Source organism: Typha latifolia, chromosome 7, assembly GCF_019914945.1.
Source record: "Typha latifolia isolate L0001 chromosome 7, TyphaL0001v2, whole genome shotgun sequence".
Lineage (NCBI taxonomy): Eukaryota > Viridiplantae > Streptophyta > Magnoliopsida > Poales > Typhaceae > Typha > Typha latifolia.
In genome coordinates, this window is record NC_133092.1 from 8011878 (window position 1) to 8025766 (window position 13889).

Sequence of the window (13889 nt, forward strand, 5' to 3'; positions counted from 1 at the left end):
AGAAGAAACATTTTTCTAGCTCACAGTCACAAAAAAAAAATCCAATATAGGTCCAGATATCAAGGACCATAAAGAGAAAAGCAACCATATTTTTATAGGAAGGAATCAAACGGTTCCCCAAAACAGAGACAAAAAACATATATTCACACTAAAAATCATTTTTTTTTCCACTTAATCCAACAGCCATTACAATACCTCCAAGATATTTGTACTAAAAAAAAATCAAATGTTAGGGTACTAAAAAACTCAAATGTTAGGGTTGTCAAAGTATACCTTCAGGATGCTTAGATGAAAATGTAGGCTATGACGACACAGAGGCGACAACGACATAGAGGCGATGATGGGAGATTAAGGCACAAAGGAGGTAGAATGCTTAGATGAAAATGAAAAGAGAAAATTTGATTTTGAAATGGAGAAGATAAAGGTAAAGTTGCTATCGTTTCTTCATCAAATCACATCACATCGAAGGATAAAATGGGTAATCTGTATTTTATCTAATAACAACTAGCAGAAATAGAGATTAATGCCACGTGGACATGGATAAAAGAGTAATCAGTCATTTTCTGTTGCCACCGTCCGATCCGTTACACCCCCCTGATAGTTTAAGGGGCCTGGTTGTAGCGTTTTAAATGTCAGGGGGTCACTTCAATACTACTCTATAGTACAGGGGGTGTTACTATAATTAAACATTTTTTTATTATCCACATAGAACCTTCGAACTAAAAAAAAATAGTCATATATATATCTACTCAACTAAGATAAAGTATAACTATATGAACTCTCTGAACTAAGAATTTTTTTAGGTCAGAAAGTTTATGTAGCAAAAAGAAATTTAGGAAATGCATGTGATAATGGTATTCATAAGAGCCGAGTGTAATTAACCTAATAATATAAAGACTTTGTTTTTGTAAATTTTTTCTTAAAGAAAAAAATGAGCCCTTGTGTTCCTCGTAAAGCCTATGGCCAACCGCAAAAATGATTAGCTTGGCCCGTCATTCGTGCAAACCGTGTCGCTACTCGCTACCTCCCCATGTGCTGCTCCCAACTACCTTTAGCTCTGCCCAATATATTCTTCTCCTATGCCTATGCTTTTCCCTTTTTAACTTCCTTAAATATAGTTCATTAAAGTCACTGACTCACTGCTCTATCTATCCACACATTTCAATAACCCAAGGGCGGCTTGTCTTCTTGTGAGCTCTTCTTGTCCTCCTCATGCAAACACTTCTATAAAATGCTCTTCAAGTCTCACCATCTCCCACCTAACAGAGATAGAGACAGAGAGACACAGAGAGAGAGAGAGAGAGAGAGAGAGAGAGAGAGAGAGAGAGAGAGAGAGAGAGAGAGAGAGAGAGAGAGAGAGAGAGAGAGAGAGAGGTTGTGAGAGATGGTTAAGCTAAGACCAGGAAGGCTGTTCAGATGCTACTCTAATAAGCTCAACGATAGCGAAGATGGCGGCGGCGGCGCCAGTGGGTGTGACCGAGACGGGATTGAGTGGGAGATGAGGCCCGGGGGAATGCTGGTTCAGAAGAGAGAGTGCGGAAGAGACGAAGGGGTGATCCAGGTCAGAGTCTCAACTGGATACCTGTGGCATGACATCTCCATTAGAGCTACTTCTACTTTTGGTAAGATCATAGTTTCTCATAGGGATTCTTACATAATTATCATTGGCTTCCTTTTTTTGTTAAATATCACAATTGACAATACATTTTTCACAATATCATAGTAAATAGCATAGTTGCTACTGAATTTATTGAGCTATTTCAAAAATATCTTAATATTAGTTAAATTTATCTAATAAATTATAAAAGGAATACTTTACCCATATATATATATTATTAAAATTATTCTAAAATTATCTAATGTATCCCATATCATAGTAGAAGGATAAAAAGTATTTTCTTTCATTTTGGACATTTCAAGATAGAAATGTATTTTGGTTATTTATATTCATTTGTTAATATTAACCACTAACTATTAGAAATATTACACAAATATTTATTTAAAGTTAACCATAATGGTAATCGTGAAAGAGGTCAAAAAAAGAAAAATCAGCGTCAATTCTAATATTTTATAAGTTTTTAGTGACAATTATGTGGCAAGAAAAAAAAAGAAAACCTTCCTTTCATTGCGGTGGCTAATGGTTATTGGATGAACATTTTACAAAAAATTCCACTTATTAAGATCAACTGTTGTTACACAATGCAGGAGAGTTGAAGGTGATTTTAGCGCTGGTGTCCGGATTGAAGCCAACAGAACAACGGCTTATATTTAGAGGCAAGGAGAGAGAGGACAGTGATCACCTCCACATGGTGGGAGTTGAGGACAAGGACAAGGTGCTTCTAATGGAAGACCCAGCCATCAAAGAAAGGAAGCTGAGGTCCGTCACACTGGGCCAACTCTTGGGAACGCATTGCCACAATTATATTAAGGTGTAGGGTTTCGTTCTTCGCTTCACCGTATTACAACTAATGTGAGAAGGTTAAGGGAATCTTGTTTGATGAGAAAGATCTCACTTGCCATTATTTGAAACTAACTGCATTATTGGACATCAAATTGGGCCTCTCGCTAGGCCTAGGTAGGCCATATAGTTTAGGCCTTGCTACTATTGATATCTAGGGCTGTCAGGCTTGACGAGCGGCTTGGGCTCAGCTCGAGTTCGGCTCAGCTCGGTCAGAGCTAAGCCAAGCTCGAGCCATTGTAACAGGCCCAAAATTAATATCGAGCTGACCCTGAGCTGGAGCCGGCTCGCTCAGGCTCGGCTCGATAGTCTCGATAGCCTGATTAGCTATAACTAAGGACACGTGGCATAAAGAAATATTGCCACGTGTCCCTCACTAACCCATCCTTACCTTCACTCGTAACCCATCCATCACACTCACCCACCATCACCTACCCCACTCTCACCCATCACGTCACCCTCCCCCATCACGTCACCTTCTCCATCCTCACCCATCAGGCCATCACCCTCACCCTCATCCACCCGATCACAACTCATAGCCTCACCCCCATGCGCCGCTACCTCCTCCCTCTCCGTCGGCCTCCATCGGCAATCCACCACCACAGCGCCATGTTCTCCTCTCTGTAGGCCTTCTCCTCCTCCATTGGCCTCCTCCTCATCCACTTCGTCGGCTGCCTCCTCCTCCTTCATTCACCATCTACTCGTCCTCGCCCCCTCGTCCATCCGTCTCCGACTCCTTCAGCAAGTCGCCGCCCGTGCCGCCACCGCCTTATCCTCTAATCAAGCTCGAGCTTTGCTCGGGCTCGGTTAGGCTCAGCTCAAGCTCTGCTCAAGTTGAGTTGAGCCGAGCCTGGGCAAAATTATGAGGCTCGAAAGTAATTTCAAGCCGAGCCTGAGTCATAGTCGGCTCGCTCAAGCTCGGCTAGTTTACACCCCTATCGATATCCAAGTTGTCCTTAGATAGGAGTTGTTGTAGGAATTTATTGTGTATAATAATGTTATACAAAGTTGTCTTTAAATGAAAGGCATCCCATTATGCTTTACAATATCGGCTTTCCCTTCTGATTGAACTACTTCACAGCTATAGTTGGTCATTGTTGTGGATTGCTCTAAGATGGAGTTATTTGAGGTGATGGTGGTGGGCGGTTCGATAGTGGAATTAATGAAGATTATGAGATCTAGAGGATGAAACTGGAATGGATAATGGAGATGATGATGACATAAGATACATCTCTGATTTAGAAAGAAAAAAGGACGAGAAGATGGTCGGCCCTAAAGAAGAAGGTGGACGATGGTCGGCCCTAGAGAAGAAGGTGGACCATTCGATAAAGAGATAGGAGCTAGCGAGAAGAAGGTGGACCAATAGATAAAGAGATAGGAGCTAGCCGGTGGCTCGAGTTTGTGTGTGTGGGGCGGGGGGGGGGGAGACTAGGGGGATCAGGAGTCAAGGAGAAAGGGAAAAGCATCAGCCTTGAATTAAAGGAGAAAATTCAGAGAGATGAGAGGTAGAAGATAGAAAATAATTAATATTCTTTCGTATTCTCAAAATGGGTGTCATCCTGATACGACTTGGTCAGATTGGATCCATTCACGACACATTGGGATAAGCCTATTTATCTAGTTTGATTTTTTTTCATTTCTTTTTAGCAACTACCCTATTAGTTGAGCCATAAACTCAAGTACTTACTAAATATGGTCTCAACTTGTTAATTAATTAATTGAGTATAGTCAAGTTGATTAATTATTTTAGTCAAGTCATGAGATGTACTGTAAACTCGAGTTAGTCGAGTGGTATTAGTTGATCGAGTCCTTATCTAGGTCGGTCTAGGGTTAGCATCTATAAATATGTGGAGGAAACTATTAGGTTTTTATTTGTTGGCAATTGTGTACAAAATATTCTAAGTGTATTTTTTTATGTATATGAGTTTACACAAGTCTAGAATATCTCTGGTTTGAAGAATTGCAAGATTATTGAATAAAAGTCGTCGAGTTCACACTGCGTTCACAAACGCATTCGAACGCAGAATCTGCGTTCACACAGACAGAGAGCCGCGTTCACAAACGCATTCGAACGCGGGCACTGCGTTCGCACAGACAGAGAGCCGCGTTCACAAACGCGTTCAAACGCGGGTACTGCGTTCACATAGATAGAGAGCCGTGTTCACAAACACGTTCGAACGCGGGTACTGCGTTCACACAGACCGAGAGCTGCATTCACAAACGCGTTCTAACGCAACCTGAAGAATTCAAATTGTCGCGTTCGAGCACACTCGGGCCCGTTCGAACGCACTCGAGCCGCGTTCGAACGCACCAACGAAGTTTGATAAAATTAGACTTCCGTGAGTACGGATAAGACTTGGATTTGACTCTATCTTGGAGATCATATATAAGGATTGTGATGCCCTGTCTCGAGGGTGGTTGAAGAAGCACTATCGAAGGAGACTTCTTGAGGCTACATTGGTTCTTTAACGAACAAGATTACACTCATCTACAAAAGTTAATCTTTCGTCTTAAGGGCTATCTAGACGAAAGATCAATCTCGAGGGTTATTGAGGTTGGACTTCAATCACGAGAAGCAATGAATCGTGGGTTCTAGCGAGCAAGACTGAGAAGAATAAAGTCGTTTGGATCGACGGGTTGTTTTGTGAGTCAGTCTTGTAACTGCTACTGTTCTAGTTATTGGTTTTGATCCGAGTTTGGATCCGTGGTTTTTTCCTGTTTGGATTTTTCCACGTTAAAATCATGGCATTCATCTCTACTTTCATTCTTAATATTTCTACGGACTTTTACTTAAGCGAACGAGTGATATCATTGCCTAGTATTTAGATACATACTTGTGTCTAGGGTTTTTTCAATTGGTATTAGAGCAGGTTCTCTCACCTTTGAGAGAGATCAGATAAGCATGGATTTTCATAGAGATGGACCATCATCTATTAGACCTCCTATCCTAGATGGATCAAATTATGGATATTGGAAAGCTAGGATGAGAGCTTACTTGAAATCTATAGATGAACGAGTATGGTTTGCCGTTGTGAACGGTTGGAGTCCACCAATGTACATGGTGGATGATAAACTTGCTGATAAACTGATAGAGTCATGGGATAGGTCAGACTATGAAAAAGTTGGATGGAATAGCAAGGCAATAAATGCAATTTTTAATTGTGTTTCCTCGGAAGAATTTAGAAGAATCTCTACTTGTGAGATAGCAAAAGAAGCTTGGACGATCTTAGAAACTACTCACGAAGGAACTATGGCTGTAAAACTTTCTAAACTTCAGAGGTTGACTACTAGTTTTAAAACTCTACGTATGGAGGAGAATGAGACATTTGATGATTTTTATGCGAAGCTGAGTGATATAGTCAACTCCAGTTTCAACCTAGGAGAGAAAATTCCTAAAAATAGAATTGTCTGTAAGATCCTTAGGTCTCTTCCAGAGTGGTTTCAGGCGAAAGTTACAGCTATTAAGGAAAGTAAGGACATCGATTTTATGAAAGTTGAACAATTGGTAGGAAAGGGATTAGATGTTGAACAATTGGTAGGAAAGGGATTATGAAAGTTGAACAATTGGTAAGAAAACCGAGGAAGTCCAAAAGGATTACCCTATCCACAGTTGAACAAAGTATAGAGGAGTCTGATGATGAAGGTGATTTAGATGTTGAGATGTTGACCATGTTCATCAAAAAGTTCAATAAATTCTTTCGGAAGCCAAACAAGTTGAATGTTGAAAAACTTGAGAATAGCAAAGCATTTGTGAAAATGAAGAATACTGCGAGTTCGAACACAAGTGTGAGCAACAATGGTGTCAAATAGAAAAATATGAATTCTGAGAATAAAGTTCGATGTTTCGAATGTTCTGGTTTTGGACACATAGCTCAAGAATGCCCTAATCGCCTTAAGAAGAAGGGTAAAGCTATGGAAGTTACTTGGGATGACTCAGATAAATCTGATGATGATTTTGAAAAAAACGAAGAAAACTTTGTTGCTTTTGCCTCTTCTCTACTCAATATTGATTTTGTTGTTGATACTGATAGTATAGATGATCAGGATATGTTACCAGCTGAAGAAGATGAATCTGAAATACAAAAGGCATATAATGACCTGTACCTGGAGTCGTTTAAACTCAAGAAAAGCAATCTTAGACTACATCAACGACTCAAGGTAATCGAACTTAAAAGAATTCAATTTGAGGAGAAGTACAAATTGGAACTTGAACGTGTCAAAGATCTTTCTGAACAACTTGACAATGCAAAAAATAAAATGAAGGTTGATGAAATTGAACTAGAGCGACTGAATAAGGAAGTGGCATTTCTAAAAGGGAAGAACAAACTTGACGAGATCCTAAAAGCTCAAATCTCTAGAAAAGACAGGTATGGTATTGGATACACTAGTAATTCAAATAATAATAAAACTGTCTTCGTTTCTGCAGGTATACAAAAGGAAGAATATCTGAAGTCAACAACCGCATTTACAAAGCAATCTTGGATAAATACTTCTAAACTGAAGGTGAATTTACAAACTGGTGAATCGTTAACGACACCAAAGGTAAACTTTAGTCACACTCCTCGACAAAAAGTGAGTAGAAAATGGTTTGTTCCGACATGCTATCATTGCGGCATTCTAGGGCATATTTGACCTCATTGCAAATTTTTGCAAAAACCTAGAACTGCTTTTATTTATGGGATAAAAACAAAGGCCATATGGGTCAAGAAAAGTGATTTGAAATGTTATATTGTGCATACAGTTTTGAAAGCTTTAAATTCTTATTTGTGGTATTTAGATAGTCGCTGTTCAAGACATATATTGGGTGACAAGTCGTTATTTTCTAATCTTGAAAAACATGAAGGGGGAGTTGTGACATTCGGAGATGGTAATTAATCCAAGGTAATAGGTAAAGGAAAGGTAAGTTCTCCGGGGGTTCCTATATTGAAAATGTTCTTTATGCTAAGGGCTTAAAAGCAAATCTTCCGAGTATCAGTCAATTTTGTGATGAAGATTATGAGGTAAAATTCTCCAAAAATGATTGTACTATTTTAGATCATGGTGGTAATGTTATATGTTATGGATCTAGAACATCTGATAATTGCTATGTTGTTGGAACGTCACATAGACTGAAATGTAATAGTGCCTCTTTTGACATTACAGATCTTTGGCATCAACGTTTTGGACATGTGAATCACAAGGAATTATTTACTCTGTCCAAACAAGAAGTGGTAAGAGGAATACCTAAGATGAAAAAAATGTCGAAAAGAGTGTGTGGTTCGTGTCAAATTGGAAAACAAACTAGAATTTCACACAAGAAGGTAAATGCAGCCACCACCGACCGTGTGCTCCAATTAGTTCACATGGACTTGATGGGTCCAACAAAAATGGAAAGTCTTGGAGCTCCTATAACTCCACAACCGAACGGGATTGTGGAAAGAAAGAATTGAGTTGTGCAGAAAATGGCTAGGGTTATGCTTCACGCTAAAACGGTTCCTCAAAGGTTTTGGGTAGAGGCGGTCAATACCGCGGTATATGTGATAAATCGTGTTTATCTAAGACCAGGTATAAAAATGACTGCATATGAAATCTGGAAAGGTAAGAAGCATAGTGTTAAATATTTTTGAGTTTTTGGTAGTAAATGCTATATCTTGCGTGATCGAGAATATTTGACTAAATTTGACACTAGAAGTAACAAAGGCATCTTCTTAGGGTATTCGAATAATAGCAGAGCCTACAGAGAGTATTTAATCTTGACACTTCTACGGTTATGAAATCTGCTAATATTATGATAGATGAATCCACTACTGATTTAACTAAAGTTACTCCTATTTCTATTTCTGCAGATACATATGACGAAGAAATAGGAAAGGAGCTTGATCTGGAAATTGAGAATCAGGACGAGGACAAAGTTGAAATGAACAAAGATGACTACAACGTACCGGAACTATCTGCCAAAGTGAAATCAGATCATCCATTATCACAAGTGATCGGAGACGTAAATGAACCAATTAAGACAAGACGACAAATCCAAAGTGAGGTATCATTTTCTTGTTATACATCTTATTTTGAACATAAAAATATGAAGGAAGCATTGTTAGACGATTCTTGGGTTAATGCTATGCATGAGGAATTAGAGCAATTTTCTAGAAATGATGTTTTGTATTTAGTTCCTAGACCTAAGAATGTGAACGTCATTGGAACAAAATGGATTTACAAAAATAAAAGTGATGAACATGGCAATATAGTTCGAAATAAAGCTAGACTCGTAGCACAAGGATATACTCAGGTTGAGCGTATAGATTTTGATGAGACATTTGCTCCTGTTGCTAGATTAGAATCTATTCGTATATTGCTTGTGTAACGCCCCCGCCCGGCACGGGCACGTGCATGCCCATGCGCCCACACGGCACGCGCGGCACACGCGACAGGTCGGGCGGGGCCCGTCACGCATAGATACTCTCCTGTGCACATATAATTATGGCATCATCAAATAAAACATGCTAACCTATCCATGATCACATAATCCATCACCAAATAAATCATACTCTTAACCAAATAAACCTGTTAACATATGAATATCAAAGTCCACAATAATATACACTAGACCGCTACATAATCTGGCAGGATCTGCTGCGCACACAGACTAACGACCTCAGACGTAAGGCCAAGAGGATCGCGACTATGTCGAGCGATCAATCATCTCCAGGCACGCCCTAACCCTCGCGCCCACTCGGGTATCCTCACGCTTTCTATCAACTATCCTATCAATCACATTTCACGCTTTCCTTCTAAATGACAGATCATATACATATATCCAGTACGATAACAAGTCAATGCATAACAAGAATTTAGGTGGAATAGGAATCAAGAGAAAATGATGCAATGTAGTCTCCAACTGTATCGTCAACACATGCATACTCATGCTAATCTATTACATGCATACTCGTGCAAATCTATTACATGCATACTTATGCTACATATCAACTCGGTAAACAATCATAATAGTAGAATCATCTCTGATCATCTCTATATATATCACCAATGTACTCATATTCCAAATCAGTATAATCGAATGCATGATAAAATATGCTCGACTATAATCATCTCTAGATAAAATCATATAATTATGCTGGAGGCCAAAACATGCATATACACAAATCTATAATATAACCTAATTTGAGAAAGGCGTCTAAGGGATAAGACTACTCACAGTCTGATCAGAAGCTACAAACCATGCATCTCTCACGTCCGTCAGGTAACCAAGTGACACTCATCGCTAGCAAGGTCCACGGGGTCTCAAATAAGGGGGTTCGAGATCTAAAATATTTAAGTAGTATGATGTTAGCCGTTTATCTAATTAGAATTAATTCAGTTAAAATATAAAGGTTTATTAGATTTCGAATCACTTTTCTTTATTTTTGAGTTCATAACTAGGTCTATAATATAGATACGATTCAAATATTATAATTCTTTATTATTATAAAATGTTAGTTATAATATAAGGAGAAGAGGCCTGTTTCCTTTTATATAAGAGTATTTCTAAATATATAATTATAAAATAAAATAAAAGGCTAAATAAGTATAGAGGTGGTCTAATTTTAATTAATTTTATAATTCATACACTATCTTGATTAATTAGGGACAACGCAGTCTTTACTCAATAAAATAATAAATAAATAACTAAATAAACTTAGTATTTTATTTGTTGCAGAATAATCATAAAATTAATAGAAATACTTAAAATATATATGATGAGGGTATTAGAATATAAATCTAATAATTATAATTTACAAATCTATCTATTAATCTAATAGATATGTAAATAAATAAATAAATATAAGTACCCAGCACTGTAGCAGATAGAAAGAGAAGGAGCTGAGGAAGAAGGAGAAAAAGAAAGAAAGAAAGAAAGAAAGAAAGAAGAAGAAGAAGAAGAAGAAGAGAAGAGGAAGAGAAGAAAGAGAGGAGGGGAGAGAGAGAGAGAGAGAGAGAGAAAGAGAGAGAGAGAGAAGGAAAGAGATGGGGAGTGAGAGATCTCACCGGCGGCGGCGACGGCTCCAGGGAAGGTGCCGGTATAGAGAGAGAGAGTAGAGTGAGAGGGTGGCCGAGAGAGAGAGAGAGAGAGTAGAGTGAGAGGGTGGCCGAGAGAGAGAGAGAGAGAGATTTAAAGAGAGAGAGAGAGAAGGCGGTGGAGGAGGAGTAGTGGCGGCGCCGGGGCCCACCGCGGCCAGCTGGCCGCAGGCGCGTGGTGCCCCACCAAGCTGCATGAGCAGCTAGCATGGGCACGAGGCCGGCCACAGTGTGGCCGGTCGCGTCGTGCCCATGAATTTTTTTTTTTTTTTTGGGATTGGGTTGTTATAGCTTGCTATTCCTTGTCACTTAAAATTTAAATTGTTTCAAATGGATGTGAAAAGTGCTTTCTTGAATGGTACTCTGAATGAAGATGTTTTTGTAGAACAACCGAAAGGGTTCAAAGATCAAAAATTTCCTTCTCATGTGTGTAAACTGAAAAATACCCTCTACGGGCTAAAACAAGCTCCAAGAGCTTGGTATGAGAAGTTGACCACTTTTTTAGTGGATGCGGGGTTCACTCGAGCGGGAGTGGACAAGACATTGTTCATTAGACGGTCAAACAAGAGTTTAGTTGTGGCACAAATTTATGTGGATGACATTGTCTTCGGGGCAACGAGTCGATCATTAGCTAAGGAGTTTGCAGATCTTATGCATAGTCATTTTGAGATGAGCATGACGGGTGAGTTGAAGTTATTTTTGGGACTTCAAATTACTTAGTTAGAAAGAGGGATATTTATCGCTCAAACCAAGTATGCTAAGGATCTCGTGACTAAATTCGGTTTAGAAAATGCAAAACATGCTAGAACTCCTATGAGTACAACTACCAAACTAGGTAAGGATATTTCAGAAAAAAGTGTCAATCGAACACTGTATAGGAGCATGATTGGTAGTCTTTTGTACTTAACTGCTAGTAGACCAGACATTGCATTTAGTGTCGGTGTGTGTGCTAGGTTTCAGTCTGAACCTAAGGAGACATATTTATTTGCTATGAAACGTATTATAAAATATGTCGGTGGCACAGTTGACTTAGGTATCTAGTTTATGTATGACTCGGGAGCTATCATATCTGGATACACGGATTCTGATTGGGCAGGTTCATGTGATGATAGAAAAAGTACCTCAGGTGGATGTTTTTATATTGGAAACAATCTGGTTGCTTGGCACAGTAAAACACAAAACTCAATATCTTTATCTACTGCGGAGGCCGAGTACATTGCAGCGGGAAGTTGTTGTTCTCAGTTATTTTGGATGAAACAGATGGTCAAAGATTACGGCATTGAACAAGATACTATGGTGCTTTATTGTGACAACATGAGTGCTATTAATATATCGAAAAATCCTGTTCAACACTCACGTACAAAATATATTGATATTCGATATCATTTTATACGCGATTTAGTTGAAGACAAAATAATAGCACTAGAATATGTTGAGACGGAGAAACAGTTGGGTAATCTATTTACAAAACCTTTGGATTTATAGAGATTTGAGTATCTTTGTACTTCTTTAGGAATTTGTGTTTTGGATTAATTTTCTTTTTGTTTTGGTTTGCGTGTTTTGCTTTACATGTTTTATTTTTATTATTACTTTTCATTTCTTTTTAGGTTTTCTTTACTCTGAAATTTTTTTTGGTTTTAGTTTCAGATTTGTTGAGAGTTTTTGTCATATAAAAAAAAAATTTGATGCACTCCTAGATTCAATAATATACTCTTAACATATAAATATGATTTTTCTCTTGATTATGAGTTATGATAGTCAATTCTGTCATCTTGTAGTATATTATATCATTTCTGATTTGTTCACTCTCTCGACTTCTATGACAATTAAACTAAATTTAATGCACTCATAACGTGTATATATTCTTGAGTGAGCATGACATCATGAATTTTTTTTTAAATAGCTCACTATTGACGTTGATTTGCACAGTTTGACCTCATGCTTAGTCATCACAAATGTGTTCATGAAAGATCAATGAAAAGGGCTACAATGAGTTTGTGTAAAAGCCATCTTGTTTAGAGTCCAATTTGACTCAGTACATTACTTGCAAATTAAATAAATTTTTTGATGTTTGTGAATATCTTCTTGCACATTGTTTGATATGTACTACAAGAAAAGGGCTACCTACTCATGTGTGAAAGCCATCATTGCACCTATATGGTTTATATATAAAAAATAATAATACAGGAAAAATTCTTGTTCGGTTATGGAGAATAAGTCGAAAAGTGCAAATTTAAATACTAAGTCAGTTTAACTACTGTGTTGTATCATTGTTTAACTACTGTGTTGTATCTTGTTCGGCTCCAAAGTTTTCTACTTCAACGGCTGTCGGGCGGTACAAACATAATTTTGGGACCCGTCCTGTCTGTGAAAGACCCATGGTCATTTCCAATTTTTCTTCTTTGGGGATAGAATAGATATTTACTAAGCGAGGATGGTTATCGGTGTGTCGGATGAGCAGGACTGCTTATGTGGAAGTTGTTCGGGAATTTTTTTGTAATGCCACTGTTTTAGAAGCTGTATTCGTTCTACTGTTCGTGGGGTGTCTGTATACTTGGACTCAGATGTTATTCGCGTTGAACTTCGTCTTCCTGATGGTGAGTTCCAGTACCCCATGTCAGCTCCATTTCCTGATGTCGATGAATATGCTGGCACTGTACTGATCAAAAGGGAACGTTGGAAGGGAAACATGATGCCGCATGCGAAGCTGAAACCAGTGGCTCGCATGCTTCACCTGTTTTGTCTGTACAACGTCACCCCCAAGACTCGACATTCTAGTATTAGTCTAGATCGTGCATTCCTTCTTCATGCAATGTTAACTAGAGTTTCTATTGATTTGGTTGCGGTGATCTATGACTCGATTCTCATAGCTGCCCAGAAAGAAGCACCTCGTGAGGGGTTACCATTTGGCATCTTTATTACAAATTTGTGCACTCAGAGTGGGGTGCGTGTGGATGCTTCGGAACCTTCCCTTACTTTGAACAAACCGTTGGATCAGATTACACTTAAGCGGAGTCAAGCTCACGACCAGTTGTCTCCTCTCAAGCCGTCCTCTTCCGCCGCAGGTCGCTCATCGCACCTCGATAGTTCTGATGATAGCTCTGACGGTGACACATCTCACTCTGAGGGGGAGTTACCACAGTACTCTGACCGTTTTGATCAGCTTAGTACTCAAGTGCAGGATCTCCATTCGGCCGTGAATAATTTACGAGCTGAGCAAGCTCGTCAGGGGACTGTCCTTGACTCTGTGTTGACGATTCTTCAGCGTCAGTTTCCTCCGAGTTCCTAGTCTTTGGCATTTGTGGCAAAAAGGGGGAGAGTGTCTAGGTGTCTAAGTGTGTAGAGGGAGCATGGTAATAGGGGGAGTTTATTAGAGTCT

At 38.9% G+C, this 13889-nt stretch overlaps 1 protein-coding gene across 2 annotated transcripts; it reads left to right on the forward strand.

Annotated features, from left to right (window-relative positions):
* The first annotated feature begins 1300 nt into the window (after window positions 1-1300).
* LOC140792695 (BAG family molecular chaperone regulator 3-like) lies at window positions 1301-8508 on the forward strand. 2 transcript variants are annotated; one of them, XM_073143845.1, is made up of 3 exons: window positions 1301-1622; window positions 2206-2429; window positions 8284-8508. In XM_073143845.1, the coding sequence occupies exons 1-3, from the start codon at window positions 1385-1387 to the stop codon at window positions 8302-8304; spliced, it is 483 nt and encodes a 160-aa protein (XP_072999946.1). In that variant the 5' UTR covers window positions 1301-1384; the 3' UTR covers window positions 8305-8508. The 2 variants fall into 2 exon arrangements, with proteins under 2 accessions (XP_072999946.1, XP_072999947.1); XM_073143846.1 differs by lacking the exon at window positions 8284-8508 and having other exon boundaries at window positions 1304-1622; window positions 2206-2483.
* Window positions 8509-13889: the final 5381 nt, after the last annotated feature.

What these genes read in the sequence shown, in the direction of transcription:
- LOC140792695 (XM_073143845.1), top strand. Translation starts at nt 1,385, where the DNA reads ATGGTTAAGCTAAGACCAGGAAGGCTGTTCAGATGCTACTCTAATAAG. An exon ending in TAGAGCTACTTCTACTTTTG is followed by an intron (nt 1,623 to 2,205) that starts GTAAGATCATAG and finishes TACACAATGCAG; the next exon opens with GAGAGTTGAAGGTGATTTTA. An exon ending in ATTGCCACAATTATATTAAG is followed by an intron (nt 2,430 to 8,283) that starts GTGTAGGGTTTC and finishes CTATTTCTGCAG; the next exon opens with ATACATATGACGAAGAAATA.